The sequence below is a fragment of the Acanthochromis polyacanthus genome, chromosome 11 (assembly GCF_021347895.1).
Source record: "Acanthochromis polyacanthus isolate Apoly-LR-REF ecotype Palm Island chromosome 11, KAUST_Apoly_ChrSc, whole genome shotgun sequence".
NCBI classification, from domain to species: domain Eukaryota; kingdom Metazoa; phylum Chordata; class Actinopteri; family Pomacentridae; genus Acanthochromis; species Acanthochromis polyacanthus.
In genome coordinates this window covers 5,464,538-5,481,034 of record NC_067123.1, presented here as the reverse complement: position 1 = coordinate 5,481,034, position 16,497 = coordinate 5,464,538, and the positions used below count along the sequence as shown (strand labels likewise).

The 16,497-nt window shown below is 43.6% G+C and overlaps 3 protein-coding genes across 4 annotated transcripts; 2 read left to right on the top strand and 1 right to left on the bottom strand.

The window, feature by feature from the left end:
* Positions 1–228: 228 nt before the first annotated feature.
* LOC110958985 (basic salivary proline-rich protein 1-like) lies at positions 229–3,353 on the bottom strand. Of its 2 annotated transcripts, none has more exons than XM_022205731.2 (2): positions 3,049–3,353; positions 229–2,401 (listed from the first exon to the last, which is right to left on the bottom strand). In XM_022205731.2, exon 2 carries the CDS (start codon positions 2,379–2,381, stop codon positions 678–680), a length of 1,704 nt encoding a protein of 567 aa, XP_022061423.2. In that variant the 5' UTR covers positions 2,382–2,401; positions 3,049–3,353; the 3' UTR covers positions 229–677. The 2 variants fall into 2 exon arrangements, with proteins under 2 accessions (XP_022061423.2, XP_022061426.2); XM_022205734.2 differs by lacking the exon at positions 3,049–3,353 and adding an exon at positions 2,851–3,041.
* LOC110958983 (gastrula zinc finger protein XlCGF57.1-like) lies at positions 3,295–9,225 on the top strand. Its single transcript, XM_022205729.2, has 2 exons — positions 3,295–3,633; positions 6,177–9,225. The coding sequence occupies exons 1-2, from the start codon at positions 3,387–3,389 to the stop codon at positions 7,811–7,813; spliced, it is 1,884 nt and encodes a 627-aa protein (XP_022061421.2). The 5' UTR covers positions 3,295–3,386; the 3' UTR covers positions 7,814–9,225.
* A 172-nt stretch (positions 9,226–9,397) lies between these two features.
* LOC127536144 (zinc finger protein ZFP2-like) lies at positions 9,398–14,461 on the top strand. Its single transcript, XM_051955708.1, has 2 exons — positions 9,398–10,165; positions 11,139–14,461. The coding sequence occupies exons 1-2, from the start codon at positions 9,766–9,768 to the stop codon at positions 12,587–12,589; spliced, it is 1,851 nt and encodes a 616-aa protein (XP_051811668.1). The 5' UTR covers positions 9,398–9,765; the 3' UTR covers positions 12,590–14,461.
* The last annotated feature ends 2,036 nt before the right edge of the window (positions 14,462–16,497 follow it).

Genomic DNA, 16,497 nt, shown 5'->3' with positions numbered 1-16,497 from the left:
CTACATTTTCTCTGAAACAGTTTTCATGATCTTCAAAAAGAAAACCGGCCGAGCAGAGAAGTGGGAGCAGACTGGAGCAGCAGTTCTCTGTTACAGGAAACATCTGGAAAGTCAGCAGCGGTTCATTTAGTATCTCTTCTGGAGATTTTAATCACAACACATGACCTTCATCAGCTGATGGCCAGTTGGTCTGAAACAAACCTAAGTTTTAATCAAACGTTCAAAAACAACAGTTTTTTTTTTATTTATTATGAGCTCATCAGACAAAAAGCTTTACACTTTGACAGCTGAACAGAAATATTACAGATCAAATCTCCATCCATCATCTCTACATCTCTTTGTGGTGTCGGGGTGCATTGTCCAGCTGAGGGTGAAAAAAAGGCATCAGGGACTGCTGTTACCATGGGGGGTTGTTTGACCTGCAATGTTTAGGAGGGTGGTACATGTCAAACATCCACATGAATGTCAGAACTCAAGGTTTCCCAGCAGGACATTGCATTATAACAAGATGACTGATGTTATTCACTTCACCTGTCAGTGGTCATAATGTTGTGGCATGTCTGTCAATATATTAATGGAAAAATTCAGCTTTGTTCCAGAATCTGACTCCTAATCAACAGCTGTCAAGTTTCTAATGCAGGAAACAATCAATGAGAAAGATCACAGTAGATCATCGATCAATAATCAGAGCAGCTGTTTGAGCCACTTGGGGGGCGGGGCTTCATGGTCATGTGATGAGGGGAGGATGTATGTCCCAGTACCTGAGATCTGCGACGTCGAGCTCTACGTTTATGACGGTTACCAGCCGGTCTTTGAGTCTGCACTGGATCATCTCTAAATGGTGGCGCCGCCTCTTGGTGATCAGAAACAGAACCGTGTCCGTCCTGTTCAGCAGCAGTGGTGATGTTCTGAAGCAGCTGTCCCTCCTGTCTGGTGGTCTGTGGCGGTCTCTGGTCTTGTCTGGTGGTCTGTGGCAGTCTTTGCTCCTGTCTGGTGGTCTGTGGAGGTCTTTGGTCTTGTCTGGAGGTCTGTGGAGGTCTTTGGTCTTGTCTGGTGGTCAGTGGTGGTCTTTGATCTTGTCTGGTAGTTTGTGGTGGTCTTTGGTTTTGCCTGGTGGTCTGTGGTGGTCTTCGGTCCTGTCTGGTGGTCTGTGGTACTCTTTGGTCTTGTCTGGTGGTCTCTAGCGGACTTTGATTTTGTCTGGTGGTTTCTAGCGGTCTTGTGTCCTGTCTAGTAGTCAGTGGTGGTCTTGCATTCTGTCTGGTGGTCTGTGGCGGTTTCTGGCCCTGTCTAGTAATCTGTGGCGTTCTCTGGTCCTGTCTGGTGGTCTGTGGCGGTCTCTGGTCCTGTCTGGTGGTCTGTGGCGGTCTTTGGTCTTGTCTACTGGTCTGTGGCGGTCTCTGGTCCTGTCTGGTGGTCTGTGGCGGTCTTTGGTCTTGTCTACTGGTCTGTGGCGGTCTCTGGTCCCGTCTGGTAGTCTGTGGTGGTGTCTGGTCCAGTCTGGTGGTCTCAGGTGGTCTCCGGTCCTGTCTGGTGGACTGTGGTAGTCTTTGGTCTTGTCTGGTGGTCTCTAGCAGACTTTGATTTTGTCTTCTGGTCTCTAGCGGTCTGGTGGTCTGTGGCGGTGTTTGGTCTTGTCTAGTGGTCTGTGGAAGTCTCTGGTCCTGTTTGGTGGTCTGTGGCGGTCTTTGGTCTTGTCTAGTGGTCTGTGGTGGTCTCTGGTCCTGTCTGGTTGTCTGTGGAGGTCTCTGGTCCTGTTTGGTGGTCTGTGGCGGTCTCTCCACAGCGAGCCCTCTGGCTGCCGCCTGCTGTGGATGGTCGATGGCGTCATTGCTTCTCTTGGCAGCGCTCTGCAGGTCACGGAGGTAGTTCTTCCTCTCGATGCAATGACCTCTGCAGGAGTTAAAAAGCTCCAGAGCGGTCAGCGGGTCAAAGCCATCGACGTCGATCAGGTACCTGCAGACCAGGTAGCCGGTGCGGTTCAGGCCGTGGGTGCAGTGGACTCCGATCAGCTTGTCGTTGTCCTGGTTCTCCTTCAGGAATCGTCTCACAGCCTGTTTGAAGCTCAGGATGGTGGCATTGGAGGGAACCTGGTGGCCCTTTGTAAAGATTTTGGTGTAAAAGCAGGACTGCGGAACATCTGTTAGTTCGTAATACTTGGTGGTGAAGGTGAGGTCGATGATCAGACCCAGCTCCTGGTTCTGACTTTCCACAGAGTCCAGCAGGTCCCACAGACTGAAGGAGTCCGACTCAGGCAGCTGACGATTCAGAGACTCTTTAAACGGCACTTTGAAGGCGATGAACCGAGTCCCTGGTATCCTGCGCCCTACAGGACAGTAGTTCAGCCACCGGTCTGGTATGCGTCTCTTCGGAGAAAGCATCGGATCTGCTCCCTTAAAGCCTTTATACGTTGACCAGAAACACAGCAGACATCATCTCATTAGAAACTGTCTTCTCATTCACACCAAAGTTCAGTCAAAAATCTCTGCTTTTTAGAACCAGTCACCTCAGTCTGGTACCAGTTAAATAGAACTGTACATATTTGCACTTCAGTTCTGAGGTACTTGTATTTCATTTCATTACTACAATTATTACATTTGAAAGCTAAACTCTGTTCTTATTGGGCTGCATTTATCTGACATGAGATTGTTTATAATTCACATACAAGACAATAATCATCTAAATATCTAATAAAATGTGACACATTGAATATAATGTCCAAGAGTTTGAATTTGAAAGCGTGATAGGGCGGTGAAGTGAGATTATTCCTGCTTTATTACAGCAAAGAGTCACAATTCATTTCAGAGAACTTGACATTCCACAGCTGTCATGTTGACCGCTGAAACTCACCTGTAGTTCTAAGTCCAGATTCACTGTGAGTAAAGCTTATAGATGCTATAATTGTGTGCCGAATTTATCAGAAAACATTACCAAACGACATAAAGTCTTATGTCGTATTTAGGATTTAGATTTTTCAGTGTGTTAGCGGAGAAATACTAACCAGACGTATTTTTAAAGGGATTTTGGTTGACAGCCTGTTGTATTTACCTTTGTCCCGACCGACGAGAAAGTGAAAAAAACGAGTTTAACAAGAAACAGACAATAAAACACTAAAACAACTAAAATATCTAAACACGAAGTATTTACAAAACTATTTCTGAATATCTCTCTCCTCTCCTTCTTGTTTTACGGCGGTTGGCATCCAACTTCTTATTATTTCTGAATATGAAACCTCTCTGCACAGTTAGCTGTTACCGATCCTCAGGATCTGACGTATGATCTGAGCGACGGTAACGTCTGCGTGTCACGTCATTACGCTGGAAGGGGATTCCGGAAGTGTCCTGGCATTGTTTACATTTTTCTCTTTGTTCGCTGAAAACCAAAAAATGTCGAAGAAACGGGCAGAACTTCGGAACCTGAAGGCCGCCGTGGACCAGCAGCTGGCGGCGGCCGCTCAGGAGATTTTCTGGCTGCTGCAGGAGCGCGGCCGGGCGGAGCTGAAGGAGCTGAGACGGCTGCTGACGGAGCGGATCACCGCGGCCGTGGAGCTCATCCTCGCCGCTTTCGAAGCAAGCAGATCGGCCGACATACAACCGCAGGAGCCCGACGGGAATCAGAGAGCGGAGCAGAAAGGTCAGTGTCCGCATCCAGAGAACCGACTGCGGCCGCAGTATAGGGTCAACTTACTCTCCTGTTGTGGGGCTTTTAGCTCCGCAAAACTCAATCTGAATATGTGTTTTTTTCTGTGGTAGTATTCAGGTTATTTACATTTCAATACATTAATATTTTTATTTTTATTTTTTTTTGCATTGGTATCCAGGTTATTGATTTTTTACGTTGATGTATGCAGATAACCACCTGTCAGTTTATAGTTATTAGTTTTAGTTCAGAGAAGTTATATGCAATAAATGATAGTAAAACGATCAAGTGATGTTTTTAGATGATCAGTTTAATGTCGTGTGTGAAGAATTTAATTAAGTTGAGATAATCCTTTTTTACTCCCCACGTCATGGGAAACTTCCAGGGTTACAGCAGCAAGCATCTTTCAAAGCAGCACATATGTACAGTAAAGATAATAATTATAAAAACAATAATATGAACACTATATACAAGAATGAAGAATGAATAGATAAAGTATTACTACACTATGAGTGACATCAGCATAAAGTGGCTTGTGGAATCAATGCAACTGTACAAGTGCAAAAAATGCCAGCAGTGCAAACAATTGTTGTGCATATTTGCCCATGGTATGAGATGTTATGGTATAGTCCAGTTTAATTTAACATCAGCCAATGATACTGAAGTAGCAGGCCATCACGTCTCTGAGCTTTACTTTCTTTTGTAAATATTCAAACAGATTATTTCATTATGGAAATATCTGGTGATTAGTTTCAGTCATTAATCTTGTGGTGGTTGTTTCTCTGCAGAGGGTTTGTTAGAATCCTGAAACAGTCTAAATATTAAGTTACTAATTTCACCATTTTCAGTGAATTTGACAGTAAAATTATTTTTAAAATGTAGTGCTGTTTTTGTGCTCAGTTCATGTTAGACCTTCTCTGTCTGAATTATTCTAATTTACGATTATTTACAGCTATATTCGTGTGTGAAACACTTGTTGTCACACATTTAATTTGATTGCAATTTTTGTTAGTGACACTTTAAACCGTCCAGGAGAAGAGATGCAGGAGGTGCTGTGAAGGAACATTCACCCACAAATGTGAAAAACACAATAAACTAAAATCAATAACTGATAATGATTAGAATATGTTAGTGTCTAATTAGTTAGAGAGGACAACATGTTTTGCCCTCTCTCTAGCATCTCTATCAATAACATAAAATTCTCCTTTTAGATTAACACAACAAACCTCTGTAGTTGTGTTTCTTAACCGATAATCAATGTTACTGATCAGTAATTGACACAATGTCATAGTTCCTTTGTAGTACATAATGAGAATCAGGTAGTGGTTCTGTCACTGCAGAAAATGAAAATGTCATTGATAAGAGCTTCTTTGTGTTGCCGCAGTTACCAGGTAGCTCATGAGATCAGCTGGTCCACTCGCAGCTGGATTTATTAGCAGGTTATCAGCTGAACTGAAATTAGGGTCACAGCATTGTGTTTGATATGTTTACTTTCAGAGCAGAGACCTGTAGCAGAGTAAAAAGAATAACTGATCAAAATGATCTGAAAACTCGAAAGGAGGTTTAATGTGGTTATTAACCATCTGTACCTGTGAGTACAGAAGTCAAGCTGCTGCATTTAATGTCAGGAAGAACACTTAATATACATTCAAGAACAGTGGCAATTGTAAAAAGTCCTGTAATCAGATGGAAACTTTCACAACAAACAGGTAGCCAGATGTTGCCATGAATGCAAAGACTTCCTTACATACTGGAAAATAAGGTTTGTTGAGTTAGCGTTAGTTGCTCCTGATGAGATAATTTTCTCTAAATTAGAGGAACAGTTCAGAATTTTTCCCTTCAGTTGCAGTGATTAAACACATGTCAGACACCATGAAAAGTTCTTCAGCTTCAAACAGAGCAGATAAAGAGTAGATAAAGACACTGAAACATGAAGCTCCTCTGAGATAAAATTTAAATATAATATGTAGGGGTGTTAATGATGAACTGTTAATCAGTTAATTGAAATTAATAACTTATCTGATTGAAAATAAATTTCCCAATGAGGCAGAAGACAAAGTTCATGCATGTCAGTAAATGTGTCATAGATCAGCTGTGTTGCCTGGTTCTTCGACCAAGTGGAGTCTCTTACTGTTTGATACCATAGAGACCGGAGAAGGCATTAATCAGTCTACAGGCAGTTCATGTTGGCAAGCAGAGAACATTGTCAGAGATTAACCAGCAACAGGAACCATGACAAACATTTCTGTGGATTGCAGTGACCTCCAGTTAGAGTTTTCATACAAACAAGGAGTAGGAGTCCAGTAGGGCAGCCTTCCTTTACCTGTATTACTAGCAACAACAACAACAACCAAGCAGCATTTGCCCTGAAAGTTCCATGTCTGTGGTAAAGAGTAACTCGATCAGTATATGGAATAATATTTCCCGTATTTTATTTATTTTAACAATCTATTGATTGTTGATCAATTGATTCGGAACACTGTTGACTTTTGATTAAGTAAAACATTTGCATCCATAATTCTGTGTTTTCTCTGCAGAACTGGGTCTCTCTGTTGACATCGGGAGTCTCTCTGAGGACAAACATCTGAATCCTGACATCTTGGCTGATGACAGACTGAAGGAGTCTGTCCCCGGCCCTTCCTCCAGGCTAGAGAATGAATGCAACAATCCGATTCGAGATGATGATGATGATGATGATGACAATGACGAGGAAGCGACGCCTCACTGCTGCAGAGTTTGTGGAAAGTCATTTGACAGGAAAGGCTTCCTGATGAAGCACGTAGAGAAACACTCGAAGGATGATGACTCTGTGTGTGGTCTTTGTGGTGAGCAATTGGAGTCTGCCGACGGTCTGAGGCTGCATCTTCAGACGCACCGCGACAGCAGCAAGACCTGCGATGTCTGTGGGAAGAAGTTCCCATCAATCCGAGCACAGGAGACACACCGCCGGCTGCACACTGGGGAGAAACCCTTCAGCTGCCATGTCTGTGGGAAAGAATTCAGCCAGAAGGGCAACATGGTGACACACATGAGGATCCACACAACAGAGAAGCCGTTCACCTGCACTGTTTGTCGCAAAGAGTTCAGCCACACTGGCTCTCTGGAGCGACACATGAAGGCCCACGATGGACAGACACCGTTCTGCTGCAAAGTCTGTGGGAAAGGCTTTGCGAAGAGTGCTGAGCTGAGGCGACACGTTCGCAGCCATGAATCTAACGAGCAGCCTGCTGCCACGAGCAGGCGCAGGAAACCAAGTCTGACTCCATCGCACTGCTGCAAGGTTTGTGGCAACGCCTTTCACAATAAAGGCAACTTTGTGCGTCATGCAGAAACGCATTTGAATAGCCCAGACTTCCCATGCGGTATCTGTGGAGAGAGTTCCGAGTCCTCAGAGAGTCTGCAGCTTCACATACAGAGTCACCGAGAAACCAGCCGCATCTGCGACATCTGCGGCGTCAGCTTCAGGGACATGGAGATCCACATGAGGACACACACTGGACAGAAACCTTTTAGGTGCAAAGACTGTGGCAAAGACTTTCCCCGCAAAGGCTCTCTGGAGCGACACCTGAAGCTGCATGCCGGCGAGCGGCCATACATCTGTGAGTTCTGTGGAAAGACCTTCATTGAAAACACCGTCCTGAAGAGGCACATCAAGAGCCACACAGGAGGGAAACCTCGCATTTATTCCTGCGAGGTCTGTGGCAAGAAGTTCACCATGAGCCAGCATCTGGATGTGCACAAGAGGATCCACACTGGCGAGAAGCCCTACACCTGCAGGGTCTGCGGGAAGAACTTCAGGCAGATCGGCAACCTGGACTCCCACATGAGGATCCACACGGGCGAGAAGCCGTTCATCTGCAGCCTCTGCGGAAAGAGATTCCGCCAGAAGATCTCACTGGAAACACACGAGAGGTTCCACAAAAAGGAGAAGCCCTTTAGCTGCCAGCAATGTAGCAAAGGCTTCGTCCAGAAGATCGACCTCAAGAGACACATGTTGACGCACACTGGTGAGAAGCCATACAGCTGCCACTTCTGCGGGAAAAGCTACCAGGAGAAACGCTCGCTGGACTCGCACAAGAAGGTCCACACTGGAGAACAAGCCACCAAAGACCCAAGTGTAGTGCCAAACCTGAAGCATCAGGAAGGAGTTCACCCAGACTTCATCCAGCTGTGAGCTGCAGCCCGACCAGGAACACCAGCATCACCACAGCATCACACTATTATCAGACCAGTATCAGACCAGTGTCACACCAGTATCAGACCAGTATCAAACCAATATCCCACTAGTATCAGATCAGTGTAAGACCAGTATCAGACCAGTGTTGGACCAGTATCAGCTTCTTCTCGTTAACGTTTCTGCAGCAGCGTCACAGCTGTTTGATCCAACAGACAGACTCGGGTTTATTGTTTCCTGTTTATTGTTTACTGTCTGAGATGCCGGCGAGTCTTTGAACTCCTGGTTCTGATTGGTGTCTGTGAGCGTCTACCTGATTGGCTGTTTTCACCACAGAACCTCCAGGAACCTGACAGACTGGAAACACAAAGGACAATGTGGACTTTTCAATCACAGAACATCTCTGAGCTCAGAGTTTCTCTGGCTGAGAGAAGTGGTGACTGCAGGACTTTATTGATCTGTGAGAGCAGTAGCGATCAGAAAAATATCCTCTAAATATATTAATCAGCAGTCATTTAATTAATAATAAAATAAGTTGTTTTGAAGAAAAAAACTGTCAGAATGTTTTTTTTATCTGAGCAAATTAAATGTTTCTGGATGTTTTCTCAACAGAGCGAGACTTCACATCACACTCTAATAACCGATCGATCAGTCAGTCACTGCAGATATTGATCAGTTTCAGTGAGTCAACCTGAATATATCAGTGATTGTAAAACTGCAGTGAGAATAAACCTGATTATTAAATCAGTTAATCAGTGAGTCCAACTAGGACTCAACTGTGAAACTTTATTTATTGATTTGAATATTGATTAATCTGTCTATTATTTTCTCTATTAATCAGCATTAATCAATAAAGTATCAGAAAGTTGTTTGAGCCCAGAACTTTAAACATATTCACATTTCATCTGATGTTTAAAAGACCATGATATTAAATTTGAAAACTCTTTCTTGATTGATTATTCGACTGATTAAACACACACTGCGAGTACGTAGACGTCGTGGTGTAATTCCTCTCACTGCCTGTAGAAAACAGAAGTTGCTTTGTGTTTGTGTGAAGAAATGATCAAACATCAGCTTCAGATCAACGTGGAAACAAACGGAAAGAACCTCTGCATCTGTACAGTTTGGAGCAATGCATTGTGGGAGCTTCATGAGTTTCGCTGCAACATGAAGTCCCGCAGAAGGAGAGAAATATCAGAAATATCATCTGTCAGAATGACGGAAATCAGAATAAAGAAACATTTCTTCAATTATATATTTTTTTATAAGTGTAAAATTCTGGAATCATTGAGTCGAACATCTTTCCAAAGATATTACAACAACCACATGCTGTAGATGTTTATCACCCACAAATCAAGTCAAAGCTGTGAATCACAGAATATGGTTTTGGCAAACAGAACACACCTAAGATAAAGTGATTTTGATTAGATGTCATGATTTTAAGCTTTGATTTGGTCATTTACATCGTCCAGACAAATTGTCATAAAATAAAAAGATACAAATGATACAAACTGATCAGTTCCACAGTGTTGTGACTCCCAGGTGTTTTACCTGCTGAAACATCTTAAAAGAAGCGGTTTAACTGTGACTGAAATGATCTGATTTCATTGATCACTGCAGGGAAGATCAATTATTTTTATCAATTAAACCTGTGAACCAGACCCACCTGTCCTCAGACCTGTCCTCAGACCTGTCCTCAGACCTGTCCTCAGACCTGTCCTCAGACCTGTCCTCAGACCTGTCCTCAGACCTGTCCTCAGACCTGTCCTCAGACCTGTCCTCAGACTTGTCCTGCCGCTGTGCTGCTGCCTCCCTCCAGCAGGGGTCACTGTCTCTCTCCGCTCCGCTCCCTTCTCTCCGTTTCTCTCTCGTCGTCGACGCGGAACTCGCAGTGTTTACCTCCCCGCTGGCTCTCTTTGTTCTGGGGGCAGCGAGTGCGGAGAAGCCGCAGAATGTGCGCCGTGCAGCTGCTGCGGGTGTCGGTCCATGAGCGGATCAGCGCCGCCGCTGAGGGCTTTCTGCTGCAGCTGGAAAAAGGACAAGAAGCGGCAGAGCTCCCGGCGCTGAGAGCGCTGCTCACCGAGCGGCTAACGGCGGCTGCTGAGGAGATCGTCGGTCTGTTGGAGGAAACCGTGGCGGACTACGAGGACCGAGTGGAGCGGTCAGAGCGGGAGATCTGCCGCCAGAGGAGGCTGCTGGATGCCGTGCTGAAGCCTGAAGTCCGGCTGTACCGGACAGGTCAGTCCCCGATAGCTGCTGCCGGAGACAGCCGAGTGGAGCCGAGCGCCGCCGCACTGGGAGACACTGAGCTGACAGGTAGAGAGGGGCGGAGCTACCAACACCTGGACACAGGTACGAGCACCGTTACTCTATGGAAGTACTGTTGTTTTATAGACGCTGTACTCTGGTAAAAGTACTATTACTTTATGGAAAACATGGATTTCATGAATCAGATGCACCAATTTTTTCTTGGGCGAATTCTAAGAAATGCATTATTTTCCGGGGGAATCAATCAGTTGTTTGGTCTCTAAAAGGTCAGAAAATGGTGAAAAATGTGCATCAGAGTTTCCTCAAATGTTTTGTCCAAAGATCTTCAGTTTATTGTCATAGAGAAGGAAAGAAAGTAGGAAATATGAAGAAGCTGCAATGACAGGATTTAGATAGTTTACAAAAAAAATAGCTCAAACTGGTAAATTTATTATCAGAACAGTTGGATCATAATGTAATTGATAGTAATGAATTGATCATTGCTTCATCTCTACACAGAAACGCTAAAATGTCACTCAGACAGCAACAGCTGCTTTTTATTATTTCTACAGGTTCAAACTCTTGTCATTGATTCTGACATTTTAATGATTAACTTTTTAAATGATCTTTAAAATAAGGGCTGATTAGAGTCTCTGTGTTTAAGCTTTAAATCTAGTTTCAGTTTGAAACAACACCTGGTTTATTCTGTATAAAATCATTGTCATCTCATCAAAGTTTTGCCTTCATACTGTGAATATTTCCAGAGTTCCAGGTATTTAAAGTCCATAGAGGTGGGTCCAGATTTGTCACTTTTTAATGGACTATTTCCATCATTTCTGAGCCGCAGAACTTTATAAATTAGACATAAAATGTATTGTCCCAGAGAATGAATCCTGTCTGTAAATGATCCTGGTATCTTCTGTATGTAAAATCGTCCTTTCCTTGTCTAGAACTTGTTCTGACAAACCACCTTTCACACATGCTGATATGAGCTTGAGCGGCGCCTCTTAGATGTCAGATCTTCTACCTGTACTGATTTTTGATTGATCGATTCTGATCGAGTGTCATGTCTCCTCAGAGTCTCTGCAGTCGGTGAGCGACTCGAACCTCCATCCTCCACTCGACCCTGCAGACCTGATTGACCATGATGTCAGCGATGCGTCCATGCCGCCCTCACCGTCCTACCAGCCGCCGGTGACCGGCAGCAGCGACGGAGACCCAGACAGTGACTGGGGCGAGCAGAACCGGGCACTTGGGCCTCAGAGGAGGAGAAAGAAGAAGAGAGGACGGCCGCCGCTCGCCATCAACAAACGGAAACGATCAAGTCCAGCTCAGCTGTTCAATTGTTATGTCTGTGGCCGCTCCCTGCAGGGTAAAGGCTTCCTGCTCAAACATGTGCTGCATGCCTGCGCCAACAACCCAGACTACCGCTGCGGCTACTGTGGCGAGTGTTTGGACTCTGCGGACAACCTGAAGGCTCACGTTGAGGAACACCAGCAGAACAGCAAGACGTGCTCGTTCTGCGGGAAAACCTTCCACTCCATCCTGGCGCAGGAGCTGCATGTCCGACTGCACACCGGCGAGAAACCACACAGCTGCCACGTCTGTGGCAAGAAGTTCAGCCAGAAAGGTAACCTGACGTCACACCTGCGCGTGCACGCTGCCGAAAAGCCCTTCAAATGTAAAGAGTGCAGCCGTGCCTTCTGCCACATGACCTCACTGGAGCGCCACATGGAGGAGCACAGCGGTGCGGCGGTGCATGCATGTAGCGTCTGCGGTCAGGAGTTCAGTAAACGCCACAGCCTGCGGCGGCACATGGTGACTCATCAGAAGGACGTCGTCCCCAAACCGAAGAGGTACCGCGGCCCGGCGCTGTCATACTGCTGTAAGGTTTGTAGCGTTGCCTTTGACAGGAAGAGCCTTTTGGTGAAACATGTGGAGACGCACCTGCAGGACACTGAGCGCTGTTGCGGACTTTGCGGACACCAGTATGAGTCTGCCGACAGCCTCGCCGCTCACTTGCGCTCCCACCGCGACACCGGCAGCACATGTGACACGTGTGGGAAATGCTTCCCGGGCCACTCGGCACTGCTGATGCACCTGCGGATCCATACAGGTGAGAAACCGTACACCTGCAGCTACTGTGGGAAGGCCTTTAACCAGAGTGGCAACCTGAAAACACACCTTAAAATTCACACCGGTGAGCGCGCCTTCTCCTGCAGCCTCTGCGGGAAAGGCTTCACACAGAAACAGACACTCGACACTCACGTCCGCTTTCATAACAAAGAGCGACGCTACCTGTGCCAGGTGTGCGGGAAAGGCTTCATGCAGGACGTGGACCTGAAGAGACACATGCTGATCCACACTGGTGAGAAACCGTACGGCTGCCGCATCTGTGGGAAAAGCTTCCAGGCCCGACGCTCACTCAACGGGCACCTGAAGGTTCACGCTGCTGGAGCAGCCAGCGCCGCTGCAGTGGACGAGGTGGAGCCAGTGGACGGATTCTACTCAGGATTCATCCAGCTGTAAAGACATCTGCTGGTCGGAGGGCTGGAACGTGTTTGCAACATCGAGATCTGAACACTGCATTGATCAGTCTGGTTATTGGTTTGTCGATCAGGACTTTGATGATCGGTTGATTGTCCCGGTTTCATTCTGAACAATGATTCTGTTTTCTTTAGCAAATCATGATCTGTCTTCAGTTCGTCTTTTTGTCTGACTCTGAACTCCATGTTTTCCTTTATCTGCAACCTTCAGTTTATTGATCAGCCTATTGATCAACTCAGTGTTCCGTTACAAATTTTATTTTTTAAGTTGTTGTTTAACATCTTCATGTTACTTACTATGTTTTTTGTTCACAGAAGATAAAAACTAAATCAGACTTTGCTCAGAAAACAGAACGCACGTTTTTCACTCAATTAATTGATAATGAAAGTGATTGTTAGCTGCAGAAGTATTGATCGATTGCTGAGCTGCAAGCATGAGGCCTATAATGATGTTCACGAGTTTAAAACAATCTGATGAGAATTATTGATCTGTTGATTTGTGTTTGAGATCTCTTCATTACGACCTCGTCTGTAAAACTCTCTTTAGTCTGAGCTGATCAACACATTATTGATCATCTCAGTGATGATCATTTCACCTTGCAATAGCCAGATTAATAATTGTGTAGTACTTGATAGTACTCCACAATATCAATCTGGGACCGCTCCATGTAAATCCGTTCGGAGGAAAGAGGCACGGATTGGACAGTGCAACAGTATGTCCCACCTCTGACAGGTTTGTTTTTAGCCAATCGCGGGATCTTCACAATGAGCGGAGCCAATTGGTAGATTAAACTCTTACCAAAACCCATAGGTAAAAAAGCACAAACATCTTTACCATCCAGAAATGCGCAAAGCGCCTCTCGTTGTTCTTCCTTCAAAGAAGCGATAGAAGATTCAGCTAAAACTGACTTAATAGCAGCATCTACACGATCGTTGTCCTCCGTTGCCATGTTTGTTTTGATCTACTGGCGCTTGGTGTCGTCGTCACACCCGGATATCCCGCCCCACACACGAATACTGCTGCGTGATTGGCCCGAACCAACTTGGTGCTGTACGAAAAGTGAAGGCGGGAGCGGAGCAAGATGGTTTCTTGAGAGATTTGTGAACTCACAAATATCGCGAGAAATCAACTTGCTGGCAAGGTTAATGATCAGTGACATTGGCTGAGATCCATGTGAATGAGCTGCTGGTGGTGAATCTGCTGATCTTCTCCTCTTATGGTATGTTGATCAGTGTATTGATTATTGATGATATATTGATCAGTGCGGCGATCAGCGTATTGATTAGTATGTTGATTGGTAATATTGATCAGTGTATTGATCAGCACTACCAATCATTTTATTGATTAATATATTGATCAGTGTATTGATTGGTGGTGTTGATCAGTGTATTGACTGTGATATGGATCGGTTGTATTGGTCAATGTAGTGATCGTTTGTGTTGATCAGTATATAAATTGGTTTTATTGATCATAGTATTGATCAGTGTATTGATCTTGGTATTGATCAGTGGTAATGATCAATGTATTGATTGTGATACTGATCTGTGGTGACCTGCAGCAGGTGAATGTTTCATATCATAATGCGACCATAACAACATGTCGGATTGTTTCTGTTTCAGTTGTGACTCTGCAGGTTTCACATTTGGTTTGACCTGCAGGAGGTTGACAGTCACAGCTGGAGGGAACCAAACATCTGGTAAAGAACACCTGAGAGGTCTGCAGGTTCCTCACCTGTTTTACATCAGAGCCTCTAATCAAATGTCAGCAAATATTGATCGTCTGTTTCAGCTTCAGCTTCACAAACTTTCATACTTTCACTGATTGTCTTCAATAAAATCAGTGTTCCTGTTGTGACTTTTGTTCAGTGTTTTGTGGACTTGGAACTAAACTCACCTGGTTTCAGGTAAATGTGATGTCAGATCCCCTTATGTGATTCTGTTCAATCTAACATTTGGCCTCTCAGCTGCTGCAGTAACTGATGGAGACGAGTGAGGTGTTTTGGGAACATCTGGAACCTATAGAATTAGAAGATTAAAAAAAACAGGTTGGGGAAAACTGGAGGAGGAGTATGCCTTTATGTAAAAACTAATTATCAAGTAAAAGAGAGAAATGATATTATGATAAATGATGGTGAATCCGATTCATTGTTCTTAGAAGTAATAACAGGTAATTCCAAAAATGTTCTCATTGGAGTAATATACCGACCACCCAGCTCCAGTTATGAAACCTTTAAAGTCCATTTTGATAATCTTCTCCTCAATATAAATCAGATCATTAAAACTTGTGTTATTATGGGTGACTTTAACATAGACATTTCAAAAAAGGATGCAAGAGTTAAGGACTTTTTAAATGTCCTTTACTCTTCTTCATTCCATCCAACAGTTGATAAATATACACGTGTTAAAGAAAAAAGTAAGTCAGTCATTGATAACATAATAAATAATATTGAAAACATTGGTTGTGAATCAGGTGTCATATCTGATATTTCAGATCACTACCCTATTGTATTTTTTACAAATTGGGCTAAAAGAGTTCAGAATCCACGTGTAAAGAGGAAAGTAAAAATTCTTAATAATAAAATCCTGACAAACTTAAATCAACGTCTTCTAACAAAAAGTTGGAATGCAATATATAACACCACTGACCCCAACTATGCTTATGATTATTTAATTGATGAAATCATTGACTCTATAAACATAATTATTCCTTAAAAGAATATTAAGCAAAACAAGAAAAAACATCCATGGATCACAAAAGGAATTCTAAAATCTATCAAACACAAGGACAAACTGTACAAACAATATAGGATGGATCCAAACTCCATTAATAAAATCCATCCATCCATCCTCTATACACCGCTTTATCCTCACTAGGGTTGCGGGGGGTGCTGGAGCCTACATTAATAAAATGATATACACAAAATACAAGAATAAACTAACAAGTTTAATAAGATCTAGTAAACAAAACTATTTCACCTATCAACTCAAAAAAGCATCTGGGGATCAGAAGAAATCGTGGAAGGTGTTGAATGAAGTTCTTGGCTGTAATAATAAATTACCTCTTATCCCTGACATTGTAGAGCAACCCCAAACAGATAATTACAATAAGTTAGACTACATAGCAAATAACTTCAATAATTTCTTTGCCACGGTTGGAAAAAAATTATCCCAACAAATTCATCTACCTAGAGGAGGAACTTATAGAGATTACTTGCTAAATTCTTATTCTAGCTCATGCTACCTCAAACCCACTTGCAAATATGAGATAATAAACATCATTACAAAAATGAAGAGTTCCTACACGGCTGGTGCCGATGGAATCAGTAGCAAGATTCTTAAAGCCATTGTGAACGTCATAGCCGAGCCACTAGCACATATTATTAATTTTTAATTTGTCATTACAACATGGTATTGTTCCTAATCAGGCCAAAGTGGCAAAAATTATACCAATATACAAGTCTGGGGATAAAAATGACATTCAAAATTACAGACCAATATCAATATTGCCAACCATGTCAAAGGTACTTGAAAGAGTGGTATACTCCAGACTTGTAAGTTACTTTGATAAACATAGTATATTAACCTCCTCACAATATGGTTGTAGGAAAAACAGAAACACAAGCATGGCTATTCTAGATCTTGTTGAAAAAATTAATGATGCTTTTGAGAGAGGCGAAGTTGGTGTTGGTGTATTTCTCGATCTCTCAAAGGCATTTGACACTATAGATTTTTCAATTTTACTCTGCAAATTATCGCACTATGGTGTCAGGGGTATTGCTCTTCAGTGGTTCAAGGACTATGTCTATGGAAGACAGCAATATGTAAACTTAGAAGGGACTAATTCTAAAATGGCAAATATAGAATATGGTGTCCCTCAGGGCTCCATTCTGG